This window comes from Hemiscyllium ocellatum, chromosome 4, assembly GCF_020745735.1.
Source record: "Hemiscyllium ocellatum isolate sHemOce1 chromosome 4, sHemOce1.pat.X.cur, whole genome shotgun sequence".
Taxonomy (NCBI): domain Eukaryota; kingdom Metazoa; phylum Chordata; class Chondrichthyes; order Orectolobiformes; family Hemiscylliidae; genus Hemiscyllium; species Hemiscyllium ocellatum.
Window position 1 is genome coordinate 143,772,083 of NC_083404.1, and position 18,680 is coordinate 143,790,762.

Consider the following 18,680-nt stretch of genomic DNA (forward strand, 5'->3'; position numbering starts at 1 on the left):
GATCTTCAATCCCCCTACTGCTATTAGGGGGTCTGTAGAAAACCCCCAATGCACTGGCTGTTCCCTTGCTGTTCCTAACTTCCACCCATACTGACTCAGTAGGCAAACCTTCCTCAACAACCTTCGTTTCTGTCGTTGTGATTAGCAATGCTACACCTCCTCTTTTTCCACCCTCCCTGTTCTTTTTAAACGTTCTAAACCCTGGAACGTCAAGCACCCATTCCTGCCCCTGTGAAACCCACGTCTCCGTTTTGACCAGGACATCATAGCCCCACGTACTGATCCATGCTTGAAGTTCGTCACTCTTATTTCTGACACTCCTTGCATTAAAGCAGACGCACTTTAACCAATCCCTTTGTTTCACCATGTGAAAAACCCTCCCGATCGATTCATTACATCCTGTCACTGCCCCATCTACAGCTACCCCTGTCTCAGATGTGTGGCTCTGGTTCCCACTCCCTTGCCGAACTAGTTTAAACCCTCCCAAGCCACACGAGCAAACCTCCCACTCCGGACACTGGTCCCCTTCCAGTTCAGGTGCAACCCATCCTCATGTACAGGTCCCACTTTCCCCAGAAAGTATCCCAATGGTCTAGGTATCTGAAGCCCTCCCTCCTGCATCAGCCTCGCAGCCACGTGTTAAGCTGCATTTACTGACTGTTCCTCACCTCACTATCTTGTGGCACCGGTAGTAAACCCGAGATCGTTACTCTACTCATCCTGCTCTTCAGCTTCCAACCTAACTCTCTGTAGTCACTTTTCAGATCCTCAATCCCTTTCCTGGCTATATCATTGGTGCCAATATGTTCCACGATTTCTGACTGCTCACCCTCTCCCTATAAACCTGATCGGTGACATCCCGGATCCTGGTACCAGGGAGGCAATATACCTTCCGGGAGTCCACAAAATCTCCTGTCAATCCGTCTAACTACTGAATCCCCTGCCACTAGCGCTTTTCTATTTGCACCCCCCTTCCCTTCTGAGTCTCAGTGCCAGAGACCTGACAACTATGGCTTTCCCCTGGTTGGCTGACCCCCACCAGCAGTATCCAAAACGGTATACTTATTGCTGAGGGGAACGGCCACAGGGGATCCCTGCTCTAATGTCGGTTCCCTTTCCTCCCCCGGACTGTAACCCAACTGTCTTTATCCTGTGTCTGGGGAGTGACCACCTCCCTGTACATCCTCTCAATTCCCCTCTCAGCCTCCCGGATGATCCGAAGTTCATCCAGCTCCAGCTCCAGTTCCCTAACTCGGTTTTCGAGGAGTTGGAGTTGGATGCACCTCCCGCTGATATAGTCGGTAGAGACATGTGAAGTGTCTCTCACCTGCCACATTCTGCAGGAGGAACATGTAACTGCCCTAATAGCCATATCCCACTAATCTGAAAGCCCACACAGGACTAAACAAGGAAGAGAAGAAAAGGAAAAAAATTGAAAAAAACCTGAAAACGTACACAGACTCTTAGTAAGGTTAGAGGAGGTGGGTAGGAGGGAGGCCCTTACGGTGTGGGCTAATGGGTTTAGATCTCACCCACTTAAAAACTTCCCGGCAGCCCTCGCTTCTCTCCACCCTCTCTCCTCACCGCTCTGTTCAAAATGGACGCTCGTCTCTCATTTAGATGTGAACATAAGAGGTACAGTTAGTAAGTTTGTAGATGACACCAAAATTGGAGGTGTAGTGGACAGCGAAGGTTACCTCAGATTACAACAGGATCTGGACCAGATGGGCCAATAGGCTGAGAAGTGGCAGATGGAGTTTAATTCAGATAAATGCGAGGTGCTGCATTTTGGGAAAGCAAATCTTAGCAGGACTTATACACTTAATGGTAGGGTCCTAGGGAGTGTTGCTGAACAAAGAGACCTTGGAGTGCAGGTTCATAGCTCCTTGAAAGTAGAGTTGCAGATAGATAGGATAGTGAAGGCAGCGTTTGGTATGCTTTCCTTTATTGGTCAGAGTATTGAGTACAGGAGTTGGTAGGTCATATTGCGGCTGTACAGGCCATTGGTGAGGCCACTGTTAGAATATTGTGTGTAATTCTGGTCTCCTTCCTATCAGAAGGATGTGAAACTTGAAAAGGTTCAGAAAAGATTTACAAGGACGTTGCCAGGGTTGGAGGATCTGAGCTACAGGGAGAGGTTGATTAGGCTGGGGCTATTTTCCCTAGAGCATTGGTGGCTGAGGAGTGACCTTATAGAGGTTTACAAAATCATGATGGGTAATAATCATTTCTCTGCAGTGGGAGAGTACAGACCTAGAGGGAACAGGTTTAGGGTGAGAGGGGGAAGATACAAAGGGACCTAAGGGCAACCTTTTCACACAGAGGGTGGTACGTGTATGGAATGAGCTGCCAGTGGAAGTGGTGGAGGCTGGTACAATTGCAACATTTAAACGACATCTGGATGGGTATATGAATAGGAAGGATTTGGAGGGATATGGGCCATGTGCTGGCAAATGGGACTAGATTAGGTTGGGATATCAGGTCGACATGGACGATTTAGGCCGAAGGATCTGCACATCTCTATAACTCTATAATGGAATAGTGTAGGGAAGATGGTTTCAGATTGGATTCTCAGGTCGGCGCAACATTGAGGGCTGAGGGGCCTATACTGCGCTGTTATGTTCTATGTTCTAACCCTGTTCTATATAAATAACTGCTGCAAATGTGTTGCTGGTCAAAGCACAGCAGGCCAGGCAGCATCTCAGGAATAGAGAATTCGACGTTTCGAGCATAAGCCCTTCATGAAGGGCTTATGCTCGAAACATCGAATTCTCTATTCCTGAGATGCTGCCTGGCCTGCTGTGCTTTGACCAGCAACACATTTGCAGCTGTGATCTCCAGCATCTGCAGACCTCATTTTTTACTACTATATAAATAACTATCCAATATCCTTTTAAAAGCCACAATTGGTCCAGCCTCTGTCTTTCCAGACCCTAGTTACCCTGCCAAAACTGCGCATTTTGCTTCTCAATGCTTTTACAAGCTGAAAGAGCTTCATTTTGTCTTCTCTAGCCAGCCCACTCACACTTTCAACACTTCTATCAGATTTCCCCTCAGCCTTTTTCTCTCTTCAGACCAAAACACCATTAGATCTCGGAGAATTAGACTTTTTGGCCAAACAAGTCTGCCCCACCGTTCGATCATGGCCGATATGTTTCTCAACACCATTCTCTTGCAATCTCTCTGTAACCTTGATCCTCTTACCAATCAAAAACATATTTATCTTTGTCTTAAAGACACTCAATGTCTTGGCCTCCACAGAGCCACCATCCTCTAGCTGAAGAAATTCTCCCTTATTTCAGTTTGAAAGGGTCATACCTCTGCTCTGAGGTTGTGTCCCTGGGTCCTAGTCTCCCCGACTAGTGGATACATCTCCTCCACATCCACTCTATCCAGGCCTCTCAGTATTCACCCAGATCCCATTCTCCATCTAAACTCCATTCAGTGCACACCCAGAGTCCTCAACCATTCCTCATATGACAAGCCCTTTATCCCTCCAAAGCCAACACATCCTTCCTTAGATACGGATCACAAAACTGCTCAAAATATTGCGGTCTGACCAGAGCTTTATATAAACTCAGCAGTACATCACTGCTCTTGTTTTCGAGCCCTCTTGAAATGAATGTTAACATTGCATTGCCTTCCTAACCGTCAACTGAACCTGCATGTTAACATTAAGACAACCCTGAACAAGGACACACAAGTCCTCTGTGCTTCAGATTTCCCAAACCTTTTCCCACTTACAAAATTCTCTACACCTCTTCTTCCTCTAAATCACATAATGTCATACTTTCCCACATTGCATTCCATGTGTTATTTCTTTGCCCACTTGCCTCGCCTGTCCTAGTCCTTCTGCAGTCTCCTCAACTCTTCAACCTGTCCCTCTATCTACCTTTGCATGACTGCAAACGTACCAAAATTGCCCACAGTTTCTCCGTCCAGAACAATAATGTGAATAGTTATGGGCCCACCACTGGTCCCAGCAGAACTCCACAATTTACCAGCTTAGAGATATACAATCATGGAGATGTACAGCATGGAAACAGACCCTTCGGTCCAACCCGTCCATACCGACCAGATATCCCAACCCAATCTAGTCCCACCTGCCAGCACCCGGCCCATATCCCTCCAAACCCTTCCTATTCTTATATCCATCCAAATGGCTCTTAAATATTGCAATTGTACCAGCCTCCACCACATCCTCTGGCAGCTCATTCCATACACGCACCATCCTCTGTGTGAAAAAATTGCCCCTTAGGTCTCTTTTATATCTTTCCCCTCTCAGCCTAAACCTATGCCCTCTAGTTCTGGACTCCCTGACTCCAGGGAAAAGACTCTGTCTATTTATTCTATCCATGCCCCTTATAAATTTGTAAGCCTCTATAAGGTCACCCCTCAGCCTCTGACGCTTCAGGGAAAACAGCCCCAGCCTGTTCAGCCTCATCCTGTAGCTCAGATCCTCCAACCTGGTAACATCTTCGTAAATCTTTTCTGAACCCTTTCAAGTTTCACAACATCTTTCCGATAGGAAGGAGACCAGAATTGCATGCAATATTCCAACAGTGGCCTGACCAATGTCCTGTACAGCCGCAACATGACCTTCCAACTCCCGTACTCAATACTCTGACCAATAAAGGAAAGCATACCAAACGCCTTCTTCACTATCCTATCCACCTGCGACTCCACTTTCAAGGAGCTATGAACCTGCACTCCAAGGTCTCTTTGTTCAGCAACACTCCCTAGGACCCTACCATTAAGTGTATAAGTCCTGCTAAAATTTGCTTTCCCAAAATGCAGCACCTCGCATTTATCTGAATTAAACTCCATCTGCCACTTCTCAGCCCATTGGCCCATCTGGTCCAGATCCTGTTGTAATCTGAGGTAACCCTCTTCGCTGTCCACTACACCTCCAATTTTAGTGTCATCTGCAAACTGACTAAGTGTACCTCTTATGCTCGCATTCAAATCAGTTATGTAAATGATGAAAAGTAGAGGGCCCAGCACTGATCCTTGTGGCACTCCACTGGTCACAGGCCTCCAGTCTGAAAAACAATCCTCCACCACCACCCTCTGTCTTCTACCTTTGAGCCAGTTCTGTATCCAAATGGATAGTTCTCCTGTTTGTCCCCACTGTCTGCATTCTGTCAGTCAACCAATCCTCTATCCATACAGATTAACAGATTTGTCAGGCACGGTGGCTCAGTGGTTAGCACTGCTGCCTTACAGCCCCAGGGACTGTCTGTGTGGAGTTTGCACGTACTCCCCGTGTCTGCATGAGTTCCTCCGGGGGCTCCGGTTTCCTCCCACAGTCCAAAGATGTGCAGGTCAGGTGAATTGGCCATGCTAAATTGCCTGTAGTGTTAGGGGTAAATATAAGGTATAGGAATAGGTCTGGGCGGGTTACTCTTCAGAGGGTCAGTGTGGACTTGTTGGGCCGAAGGGCCTATTTCCATACTGTAGGTAATCTAATCTAATCATTGCCTGTCCTTGATGAAGCCGTATTGACTCCTCCCTATTTTACTGTGCACTTTCAACTACTCCACAATCTCATCCTTAATAATGGATTCTAAACTTTTACCAACAGCTGAGGTCAGGCTAACTGGCCTAGAGTTTACTGTCTTCTGTAATTTTTTAAATAAGGTGTTACATTAGGTATTTTCCAGTCCTCTGGGACTCTCCCTGACTCCAATAGTCCTGAAATATCAACATCAATGCCTGTACAGTCTCCTCAGCTAACCCATCAGAGCCCTAGGGTGTAGTGAATCTGGTCTGGGTGATTTATCCACATTCCAACCTTTCAGCTTTCCCAGCAACTTCTCCAGAGTGCCACTGCACTCACCTCTGCCCCTCAGTCTCTTGAAGTGCTGGTATTCTGCTGGTATCTGCCCCTGTGAAAACTGATGCAAAATGTCTATTCTGTTCCTCTGATATTTGTTTGTTCCCCTTACTACTTCTCCAGCCTCCTTTCCAGTGGTCCAATGTTTTTATTTTGCCTTTTACCCATCTTTAAAAAACTCTTTCATGTTACTAGCTGGCTTCCCCTCATATTTCATCCTCTCCTCCTGTATTGCTATTTTAGTTACCCTCTGCTGTTACCCTCTGGATTCCCACTAATCCTCACACCTCCAAGGAAAACAGTCCCAACTTCTTCAATGTATCTGCATCCCTGGATCCATTTGAGTAAATCACTTCTGCACTCTCTCCTATACATTCACATTTCTCCTATAATGTGACATCCAGAACTGTACACAATCCTGCAGCTGAGGTCTAACAGGTGTCTTGTACAAGTTTACCAACACCTCCTCGCTCTTGTACTCTAAGAATAAAGAACGTGTTATTTTACACAGTCTCGCCACATTCTGTTGACTAAAATGTATCACATTTCTGCACCATGAGACAGGTGGAGGGCCCCCTCTCTGGCTAACACAAAGTGAGGAGAAATGAGAAGAATAGATGCTGACCCACGGCCCACCGAACCTTCATTGCTCACCTTCATCCTAGCTCTAAGCTCCACAACAATCCCCATCCCTCGACCTGAAACATTATTTTAAAACAGTCTGTTCCATGGGATTGTACTGTGCTAATGGGTGGAATATTTCCTCATTGACAGCATCTGTTACCATGGCCACATTTCCTGCGATGATTCACTTTGTCCTGTCGACTGTGGTTGGTCAGCATGGTCACCATGGACACCATGTAACCCTCGGTGTGGGGTCGGAGTTCAGGAGCGATACAGGTTTGGAGAATGTGTGATATTGTTCCGATGTATTACTTTCTGGGAGAGTAAGAATGTGGGTGTTATCAGATCAGTGCCATTAGGAACAGAGTTCCAGGATTTTGGCCTTGCATTAGGGCAGAAAGAACACATACCGGCTCTGTGCCTGTTTCAACTCAAACACATGGATGAGAGTCATTTGTCATTTCATTTCTCAGGGTAATGCTTTCACCAATCAGAGTGAACAGCCTGGTTTAACATTTAAACAAATCTTGGTCATTGACTGTCCAACTGAGCATCCTCCATGGGAACACCTTTGTCAGTCAGAGTCCCACTTGCCAACTAATCAATAATTTCCTTAAATACATTGTTTGTAATGGAGCCAATGGAGCTTCACTAGAGATTCAGGACGCACTGTTCCAACAGTCACCACAACTGTTCCAATTTAGTGACACCACCAAAACCCCAGTTGCCTCTGACAATCTGCTACCCAAGATAAATGAAACCTCACCAGGGTTCTTTAGCAACAATAAAAACACTCTTTATTGCTCAATTCACTCAAATAAAACATGAGCAGTCTATGTATTTTATATAACTTAAACTTTACTCCTTTCAAGTATCTCCCAACACATGCACATATTGTGGGTTTACCTACAGCAGGGTCTGCAGCGGGTCAGGAAGGCAGCTCACCCCCACCTTCACAAGGGGCAACTAGGGATGGGTAATAAATACTGGGCCCAGCCAGTTATATCCATGAACTATGAATGAATTTAAAAAGCACACACACAGATTCACAAAGACAAACACAGATATTGAGTCCAGGGGAGATAAGCGATTGGGGAACACAGTTCTGTGTCTGATGTTCACTCGATAGTTTGATTCCATAATCCTTTTACTTTCTACTGTGATGCATCAATATTACCTGCCCAGTAATATTGAGTCTGGAGTTCACTGGTTGTTTAGAGCTGACAGCCAGCAGAGTCTTGTATTCACACAAGAACAGCAGCCTAAGACCTGATGAAAGGTTAAGATAAAGGGAGTTGAGAAAGTGGTTATTTGCTCCAATGAAGATTTTCTATGCCATGAGTGATTTGCTCAGGCCTCTTGTGTCTGGATGCCTGGTTTGTTAGGTGGGGATAACAACATCCTTCTGAGATGGTCTTTGTTCCCACTCCTTATTTGTAAATTCTTGGTGATGAAATGTTCCCAGATCTTAACTCCATGCTATCCCTTTCCCTCCTCAGATCACCCACTAATCCCACTGCCTCAACAGATGGTGCCCCCTGTGTGGGTGATAATGTGGGGGTGCAGGGCTGTTACACTGCCTGCAGACCAGGTAAGAATCCATAATGTGAAGTAAAGCAGCTGGCCTGATTGGAGTGTCTTTATCTCTGGGAGTGACTCTGTGGCCTCTCTCACTCTACATCTGCTCCTGCACTTTCAATCTTCACTCTGTCTCTTTGTCTCTTCATCTTCTCTCTCCACATCCCCGTTCCCAATCATCCCACCCCGTTCTCCCCATCCAACTCTCCCTACCTCATACTGTACTGTCTCTCTGTGATTTACGATGACATGTCTCCTCCTGTGTACAGATGTCGGGGAGTCGGTCCGTGGATGGAGTCCATGGTCTCCTTGGTCACCGTGTAGTCGATCGTGTTTCTATGATGTGGATGAGGTCTCAGTGAGGAGGCGATTCCGGGAGTGTCCAAGTGCTGGACCTAGTTCCTCCTCGCAGTGTCTGGGAGACTCTGTCCAAGAGGAACGCTGCCTCATTCAGCCTTGTGCAGGTGGGAACAGTTCATGACCCATTCGAGCCCCTTCCACAGGACACACCAACCAGGGATGGTGCAGGAGGGAGGGTTTTGGATTCTTGGATAATTGGGACTCTTTCTGGGGTAGCTGGGACCTCTACAAGCAGGATGGTCTACACCTAAACCAGAGGGGTACCAATATCTTGGGGGGGAAATTCACTAAAGCTATTAAGATGGATTTAAACTAATACAGCAGGGGGATGGGAACCAAAATTGTAGGACAGATACAGAAGAGGATGAGAGTAGGGAGTTCCCAAATCAAGTATCTGACACCTGGTTTGAAGTGTGTGTACTTCAATGCGAGGAGCGTCCGAAATAAAGTGGGTGAACTGGCAGCGTGGGTTGGTACCTGGGACTTCAATGTTGTGGCCATTACGGAGACATGGATAGAGCAGGGACAGGAATGGCTGTTGCAGATTCCGAGATTCAGATGTTTCAGTAAGAACAGAGAAGATGGTAAAAGGGGGGGGAGGTGTGGCATTGTTGGTCAAGGACAGTATTACAGTTGTAGAAAGGATGTTTGGGGACTCATTAACTGAGGTAGTATGGGCTGAAGTTAGAAACAGGAAAAGAGAGGTCACCCTGTTGGAGTTTTCTATAGGTCTCTGAACAGTCCCAGAGATGTAGAGGAAAGGATAGCAAAGATGATTCTCGATAGGAGTGAGAGAGACAGGGTAGTTGTCATGGGGGACTTCAACTTTCCAAATACTGACTGGGAACACTACAGTACGTGTACTATAGATGGGTCAGTTTTTGTCCAGTCTGTGTAGGAGGGCTTCCTGACACAGTATGTAGAGAGGCCTACAAGGAGCGAAGCCACATTAGATTTAGTACTGGGTAACGAGCCTGGCCAGGTGTTAGATTTGGAAGCAGGCGAGCACTTTGGAGACAGTGATCACAATTCTGTCAGGTTTACTTTAGTGATGGAAAGGGATAGATGGACTCCACCGAGCAAGAGTTACAGCTGGGGGAAGGGAAATTACTATGCAATTAGGAAAGATTTAGGAAGTGTAGAATGGGGAAGGAAACTGAAGGGGATGAGCACATTAAAAATGTGGAGCTTATTCAAGGAAAAGCTCCTGTGTGTCCTAGATAAGTATGTACCTGTCAGGCAGGGAGGAAGATATAGAACCATGATATAGCCGTGGTTTACTAAGGAGGTGGAATCCCTGGTCAAGAAGAAGAAGGCTTATGTTAGGACAAAATGTGAAAACTCAGTTAGGGCACTTGAGGGTTACAAGGAAGTCAGGAAAGACCTAAAAAGAGAGCTCAGAAGAGCCAGGAGGAGACGTGAGAAGTTGTTGGCGGATAGGATCAGGGTTAACCCTAAGGCTTTCCATAGATATGTCAGGAATAAAAGAATGATGAGAGTTAAATTAGGGCCAATCAAGGATAATCGTGGGAAGTTGTGTGTGGAGTCAGAGGAGATAGGGGAAGCACTAAATAAATATTTTTCGACAGTGTTCACTATAGAAAAAATAAAATGTTGGCGAGGAAGATACAGAGATACTTGCATCCAGACTAGAAGAGATTGAGGTTCGCAAGGAAGAGGTATTAGAAATACTGCAGAGTGTGAAAACAGATAAGTTCCCTGGGCCGGATGGGATCTATCCTATGATCCTCTGGGAAGCCAGGGAGGAGATTGCCGAGTCTTTGGCATTGATCTGCAAATCATCATTGTCTCCAGGAATAGTGCCTGAGGACTGGAGGATAGCAAATGTGGTTCCCTTGTTCAAAAAGGGGAGTAGAGACAACCCTGGTAATTACAGACCAGAGAGTCTCACTTCAGTTGTTGGTAAAGTGTTGGAAAAGGTTATGAGAGATGGGATTTATAACCATCTAGAAAAGAATAATCTGATCAGGGACAGTCAGCACGGTTTTGTGAAGGGTAGGTCGTGCCTAACGAATCTTATTGAGTTCTTTGAGAAGGTGACCAAACAGGTAGATGAGAGTAAACTGGTTGATGTGGTGTATATGGATTTCAGCAAGGCATTCGATAAGGTTCCCCACGGTAGGCTATTGTACAAAATGTGGAGGAATGGTATTGTGGGAGATATAGTAGTTTGGATCAGTAATTGGCTTGCTGAAAGTAAACAGAGGGTTGTAGTTGTTGGAACACGTTCATCTTGGTGTCCAGTTACTAGCGGCGTACAGCAAGGGTCGGTGTTGGATCCACTGTATTCGTCATTTTTATAAATGACCTGGATGAGGGCGTAGAAGGGTGGGTTAGTAAATTTGCAGACGACACTAAGGTCGATGGAATTGTGGATAGTGACGAAGGACGTAGTAGGTTGGAGAAGACATGGATAAGCTGCATAGCTGGGCTGAGAGGTGGCAAATGGAGTTTAATGTGGACAAGTGTGAGGTGATTCACTTTGGATGGAGTAATCGGAATGCAAAGTACTGGGCTAATGGTAGGATTCTTGGTAGTGTAGATGAGCAGAGAGATCTCGGTGTCCATGTACACAGATCTCTGAAAGTTGCCACCCAGATTGACAGGGTTGTTAAGAAGGCATACAGTGTTTTGGCCTTTATTAACAGAGGGATCGAGTTCTGGAACCATGAGGTTATGCTGCAGCTGTACAAAACTCTGGTGCGGCCGCACTTGGAGTATTGTGTACAGTTCTGGTCACCGCATTATAAGAAGGATGTGGAAGCTTTGGAAAGGGTGCAGAGGAGATGTTGCCTGGTATGGAGGGAAGGTCTTACGAGGAAAGGCAGAGGGCCTTGAGGCTGTTCTCGTTAGAGAGAAGAAGGTTGAGAGGTGACTTAATGGAGACATACAAGATAATCAGAGGGTTAGATAGGGTGAACAGGGAGAACCTTTTTCCAAGTAGTGGGGGGTGGGGGGCGTGGGTGTGGGGGGAGGTGGTGGTGCAGCACAGAAAGAGGGAGGGCAGTTGGACAAGAGGAGGGAGGAGATGGAGAGTGGTTGGGGAAGAGTGGCTGGGGGAGGGGGGTAGAGTGGCTGGGGGGGAGGGGAAGGAGAAGAATGGGAGGGGGCTGGGGGAAAGGGAGGGGGAGGGTGGTTGGCAGCCAGTGGAATGGTTGGAAATTGGGCACTGGCTCCAGTTGGTGCTGTCCTTTGTAACTGTGTGGTGGTGCCAGGAGCCTGTGTTGTGTTGTGTTTTGTTTCAGTACCTGGAGGATGGAGCTCCTGGAGCCTGTGGTCCGAGTGCAGTTCACTGTGTAACTTCGGAGTGCAGCTCAGGAACCGAAGCTGCACAAACCCCCAGTCACGCCACGGAGGCAACCAATGTGTTGGTCCACACATTCAAACACGGGACTGTAACACCCAGCCATGTGATCGTAAGAACTTCACCTTTATCCCTTTCCACAGTCTACAGACACACCAGGGCTCACACTAACAATATGTGACAAACCCAATGACAGGAGACATAATTCTAGATTTAATTTTGGGAAATGGGGATGGGTAAGTGTGTGAAGTGACAGTGGACGACCAGGTCCTGAAAGTTAGCAGTACAGAGAGATACCGTTTGTAAAGAAAGATGTGGAATGCTGTCCTTCATTGGCAGAGGTACAGAATACAAGGACAGGAATATATTGATGAAACTGTATAAGACCCCAGTGAGGACACAACTGGAGTACTGTGTGCAGTCTGGTCGCCACATTACAGGAAGATGTAATTCTGAAGAGAGTGCAGAGAGGATTGACTCAAGTTTTCCTGAGCTGGAGAATTGTAGTCACAAGGCGAGATGGGAGAGGTTGGAGTTGTTTTCCTTGGGATGGAGAAGGCTGAGGGCCAACGTGATTAGGGTAGACATGATTGTGAGGGGTAGAGCTAGAATAGACAGGAGGAACCTGTTTCCCTTGGTGGAGAGATCAAAAGCCAGGGGTCATAGATTCAAGCTCAATGGCAGAAGGATCAGAGGGGCCAGGAGGAAAAACATTTTTACACAGAGGGTGGTGGGTGTCTGGAATTCACTGTCTGAGTGAAGAGACCCTAAACTCTTTTGGAGAGGTACTTGGATCTGCACCTTAATGGTGTAAGCTGCAGGGTTATAAACCATGTGCAGTAAAATGGGTTTAGAAATGGCATCTCTGGGTCAGCATGAGCAAGATGGGCTGAATGGCCTCTTTCTATGGCAAAAGTGAGGACTGCAGATGCTGGAAACCAGAGTTTAGATCAGAGTGGTGCTGGAAAAGCACAGCAGGTCAGGCAAACATCCGAGGAGCAGGAAAATCGATGATTCGGGCAAAAGCCCTTCCTCAGGAATTTTCCTGCTCCTCGGCTGCTGCCTGACCTGCTGTGCTTATCCAGCTCCACTCTGATCTAAACTCTGGCCTCCTTCTGTGTTGGCCCATGTATAAGGTCTCTATGGTTCTATGGGTTCACAGAGCCAATATGGAGGAATCTAACAGTTTCCGAGAACATCGATTGCTCCTTCAAATATCTCTGCAGACCTCTTTAGAGAGGTCCATCATACTATCAGGCAGAGCATTCGAGATCACAACAACGCATTCTCCCCAGCTCCCCTTCAGAATGTGACCCTCTGGTGCTTTGAGAATCTTCAGGAGCTGGATCAGACTTCACAGGATAGCCAGCTCAGAAACAGGCCATTCAGTCCAACCTGTCCATGCTGTCCAACCTGTCCATTCGGTCTAACCTGTCCATTCAGTCTAACCTGGCCATTCGGTCCAACCTGTCCATGCTGATGGATAAATGCCAACTTTCCACATCTAAATTCAGCACCATGATCCTCTACTCTCTTCTCCCTCAAATACTTGTCTAGTTTTTCTTGAAGGGTGACTAAACAATTCACTTCAACCACTCCCTGTGGTAGGGAGTTCCATTTTCTCACCACTGTTTGGACAAACAGGTTTCCTCTGAACTGCCAGATGGGTTTCCTGGTGACTACCTTATACTAATGGCCTCTAGTTAGGTTGTTCCCCACAAGAGGAAGCAAAAGGTTATCTCAGTGCACAATGAGATCTTGATCAGATGGGCCAATGGGCTGAGGAGTGGCAAATGGAGTTTAATTTAGATAAAGAAGAGGTGCTTCATTTTGGAAAGGCAAATCAGGGCAGGACTTATACACTTAATGGTAAGGTCCTGGGGAGTGTTACTGAACAAAGAGACCTTGGAGTGCAGGTTCATAGCTCCTTGAAAGTGGAGTCACAGGAAGATAGGATACTGTTTAGTATGCTTTCCTTTATTGGTCAGAGTATTGAGTACAAGGATTGGGAGGTCATGTTGCGGCTGTACAGGACATTGGTTAGACCACTTTTTTTTAGGAGAAAGTGAGGACTGCAGGTGCTGCAGATCAGAGTCAAAAAGTGTGATGCTGGAAAAGCACAGCTGGTCAGGCTCCTGAAGAAGGGCTCATGCCCGAAACCTCGATTCTCCTGCTCCTTGGATGCTGCCTGACCTGCTGCACTTTTCCAGCAACACACTTTCAGCACTTTTGTTTAGATTCCCTACAGTGTGGAAACAGGCCCTTCGGCCCAACAAGCCCACACTGACCCTCCGAAGAGTAACCCACCCAGACGTATTCCCCTACATTTACCCCTGACTAATGCATCTAACACTACGGGCAATTTAGCATGGCCCATTCACCTGACCTGCACATCTTTGGACTGTGGGAGGAAACCGGAGCACCCAGAGGAAACCCACGCAGACCCGGTGAGAATGTGCAAACTCCACACAGACAACCTGTCCTTGGCGCTGTGAGGCAGCACTGCTAACCACTGTGCCACCGTGCCACCCCACTTTTTGGAATATTGCATGCAATTCTGTTCTCCTTCCTATCGGAAGGATGTTGTGAAACTTGAAAGGGTTCAGAAAAGATTTACAAGGATGTTGGCAGGGTTTGAGGGTTTAAACAGGTAGAGACTGAATCCCTGGAGTGTCAGAGGCTGACGGGTGACCTTCTAGATTTTTTATAAAATCATGCGGGGCATGGATAGGGTAAATAGACAAGGTCTTTTCCCTGGGGTGGGGGAGTCCAGAACTAGAGAGCATAGGTTTAGGGTGAGAGGGGAAAGATATAAAATGGACCTAGGGGATTTTTCATGCAGAGGATGGTACATGTACGGAATGAGCTGCCAGAGGAAGTGGTAGATGGTGCAGTTGCAACACTTAAAAGACATCTGGATGTGTACATGAATAGGAAGGGTGGGTTTAGAGGGATATGGGCCAAGTGCTGGCAGGTGGGACTAGATTGGGCTGGGATATCTGGTCGACGTGGATGAGTTGGACTGACAGGTCTGTTTCCGTGCTGTACATCTCTATGACTCTATTCTTTCCTTACCCATTCTGATATAAGTTGGAGGCATTCACTGTCCCTGGGAATGGGGGTGTCATTCTCCCTGGGGGTGTGAATGGAGGTTGGTCAGTCTCCTGGAGGTGGTGTGTGAGGGAATCACTCCCCTGCAGTCCCTCAATGTGTCCCTCTTGTTTCTGCGCTGTCTCTAACTCTGGGATTGCTCTGTTCACAGACACTTGTCCAGACGGGATGGTCTACCTCACTGTGGATGAGTGTCTTCAGTCAGGTGGTCCTTGTCCCCGGGGATGCCTTGACCTGACAGACAGTGTACAATGCACCACCCATTGTTACGAAGGCTGTTACTGCACCGACGGACTCTTTCAGCAGAATGGCTCCTGTGTCCCACCAGAACAATGTAACTGTTACTATCATGGCCAGTGGTACCCAGCCGGCTCCATCCTTTACAAGGATCCCTGCAACAACTGGTAGGTGTTTGAGCAGCTGCATTCTCCACTTCAATATTTCAATTCCAATCCCACAATGACCCGCACCAACCTTAGTTTCAATGCTCCCAGTGAGTGAGAATCTAATCACTTTCCTCCCAGATTAATGGTGTTACCATCATTGAATTGCCCCACTTTCAACATCCTGAGGGATTACCACAAAATTAACTGGACTCTCTGCATTAACACTGTGGCTGAGGTTAGGAATCCTGCAGTGGGTAACTCACCTCCTGATACCCCTAAGCCTGTCCACCATCTACAAGGCACAGCTCAGGGGTGTGATGGAATACTCCCCACTTGCCTGGATGGGGGCAGCTCCAACAACACTCAAGAAGTTTGACACCATCCAGGACAAAGCAGCCTGTTTGTTTGGTATCACATCCACCCCCTCCAACACCGATGCTGAGTAGCAGTAATATGTACCATCTGTAAAATGCAGAAATTCACCAAAAATCCTTTGATTGCACCTTTCAAACCCATTACCACTTCCACCTAGACGGACAAGGGAAGTAGATACATGGACATCCCAAGGCTGTAGGTGGACCTAACCTTTAAGACAGTTCAGGTTAAAGGACTCTAATTGCTGTGTATATTCGATAAGAACATAAGAGATAGGCGATTTGGCCCTTTAAATCTTCAATAGAATCAATCACAGCCTAAGATGGAGACAAGGACTCTGTCCCTACAGCTCGGGGCAAGGAGTTCAAAAGACACCAACTCTCTGAGAGAAGGAATTCCTCTTCATCTGAGTCTTAAATTGGTGTCCCTTTATTCTGAGACTATGTCCCTAACATCCTGTCAGCATTGACCCTGTCAAGACCCTGAAGAATCCGATATGTTACAGTGAGGTCACCTCTTATTCTTCTAAACACCAGTGAGTGGAGTCCCACCCTGTTTAGCCTTTGCTCATACGACAATCCCTCCATCCCAGGGATCATCGCAGTGAACCTTCTCTGAACTGCCTTCAATGAAATAATATCCTTCCTGACTCTTCTTGACAATTCGGTGAATTGCTGCATCCAGTTTTGAGCTCCGTTTGCAGTTACACATCGATGAAATCTTTCACCTTATGGAGACCAGACCCAGCTTACAGAACAATATTAATCACTGCAGTGCTCTTTGGTGGTGATCGGGTCCTGCCTCCTGGGTGTGAATCTATATCATTAAACTTAGCAACTCAGTAACTCGTAGCTCACAGTCATACAGCATAGAAACAGGCCTTTCGGCTCACTATGTCTATACTAACCAACAACACCAAACTACACCAATCCCATCTATCTGCATTTGGTCCAAAGCCCGCTGTGCCTTGCTATTGTAAGTGCTTATCCAGATACGGTACTTCAGAGAGTACCTGCCTCTCAGCCAATACGTTCCATACATGTCCCATCCTCTGGGTGAAAAAATTCTTTCTCACATCTCCCCCAAACCACTCACTCCTCAACTTAAACTTACTCTCTCTGATCTTAGATATGTCTGATATGGAGAAGAGAACCTCACAATCTACTCTGTCAATGCCTCTCATAATTTTGTACACCTCAATCAGATCACACCTCAACCTTCTCTGCTCCAAGGAAAACCAGTCTCTATCCAATCTCTCCTCATAACTGAGACTTTTTATCCCAGGTAACAAAATGGTGAATCTCCTGCACACACTCTCCAATGCAGTCATGTTGCTCCAACAGTGTGGGGACCAGAACTGCACACAGTATTTCATCTGTGACCTAATCAATGTTTTACCAAGTTAGAACAAGACTTTCTTGTTCCTATATTCTACTCCCTGGCTAATGACAGCAAACATGTCGTATGGTTGCACACCACCTCCCATCCTCCTCAAGTGTCAACAACACCCACCGATCCTCATGTCATCTCTAAGTTTACTTTTATACCTTCTACATCACATCCAAGTCATTGAATGTATATAGCAAACTGCGAGGGTCCCAGCACTGATCCCTGTGACACACTACTGGTCACAGATTTCCAAACAGAAACTCTCCACGGTTACCCTCTGCCTCCTGTTTACAAGACAATTTTGGATCCCGTTTGCCAACTTGTCTTCAGTCCCATGGGCTATTACCCTTTGGACTTGCCTTCCATGTGGGACCTTGTCAAAGGCTTTACTGAAGTGGTAATAAGCCACATCATCTACACTACCAAGCATTGAGGAGTCCAGATCTAGAGGGGCATAGGTTTAGGGTGAGAGGGGTAAGATATAAAAGAGACCTAAGGGGCAACCTTTTCATTCAAAGGACGGTGCATGTATGGAATGAGCTGTCAGAGGAAGTGGTGGAGGCTGGTACAATTACAGCATTGAAAAGGCATCTGGATACGTATGTGAATAGGAAGGGTTTAGAGGGATATGGGCCAAGTGCTGGCAAATGGGACTAGATTGGGTTGGGATATCTGGTCGGTGTGGATGGGTTGGACTGAAGGGTCTGTTTCCACGCTGTACATCTCTATAACTCTATAACTACCCTCATCAGTACATTTTGCTGCCATCTCAAGGTGACGGGGTGGGTGGGGTCACTGTCAGCTGACACATGAGGATTCCCGTTGACCCATTTGCTGCAAGACTGCCTCACCATTAACCTCGTAAATAGGGTCAGTTACTTTGTGTAGATTTCATCCTGAAATCCTGGCTCAAGATCCCTCTCCTTGGTGGGGAGTCTAGAACCGGAGGGGGGGGGGGGGTGGTGATGGAGGTGTGGGGGGCATGGAGAGGGGGGGGGGGAGAGGGGGGCTGTTGGTAGTTGCCGCTGAAATGAGCTGGATTGCAAACATTTGGAAGAGGATTATCAGAGCTCAGTCTTTGTGGTTGGGATACAGATGAATAATTTTCTGATTCCCAGTGAGGTATAGAGTGAGGATGATGAATTGGGTAAAAGGAATTGCAGTGTTTAGATCAGACATGATCATGTTGAATGATGGGACAGATTCAATAGACTGAATCTTTCTAAATAGGCCAAATCATAGCTGCCCTCTGGATTAAAGGTCACCCTCGCCAGATCATTTCTCTCTGTAAATTGTGTAACCCCCAGGGGTTACAGCTTTGGAAAGCAGCCAGTCCACCTCAGTACCTCAGACCTTTGAGGACCAGGTGAAGTGAGCGAGAACATGAGGGGTTGTTCACCACCAACACAAAGCTGCTGTCCAGCCAAGAGTCATTCTGCCTACTTGCAGGTAGGTGAGAGTGGTACATGAGTTTCAGTGCCCTTGTGATGCCAGGATTAACGCCCCAAAGACTCGCAGATTGTATCACTGTGTCACTTCAGCTGTTTACAACAATCAAGATTCTGACTATGGGCAGTTGAGGTCTTACTAATGTCTTAAATGTACAGGCCTGTCTGTTTCTAGGTGTCCAGCACAATCGAACAAACCCAGCCCAAACCACAGGCACCCAACCAAAGACTGAACCATGACTCTCTCC

General features: G+C 46.8%; 1 protein-coding gene across 1 annotated transcript in view; it reads left to right on the forward strand.

Annotated features, from left to right (window-relative positions):
• Positions 1-18,680, forward strand: part of sspo (SCO-spondin) — a 538,757-nt gene that overhangs the window by 266,376 nt on the left and 253,701 nt on the right. Inside the window, exons 53-57 of the mRNA XM_060824077.1 lie at positions 6,611-6,736; positions 7,960-8,051; positions 8,308-8,502; positions 11,665-11,835; positions 14,986-15,238. Coding sequence (XP_060680060.1) covers positions 6,611-6,736; positions 7,960-8,051; positions 8,308-8,502; positions 11,665-11,835; positions 14,986-15,238 — 837 coding nt within the window. The remainder of the gene's footprint in view (positions 1-6,610; positions 6,737-7,959; positions 8,052-8,307; positions 8,503-11,664; positions 11,836-14,985; positions 15,239-18,680) is intronic.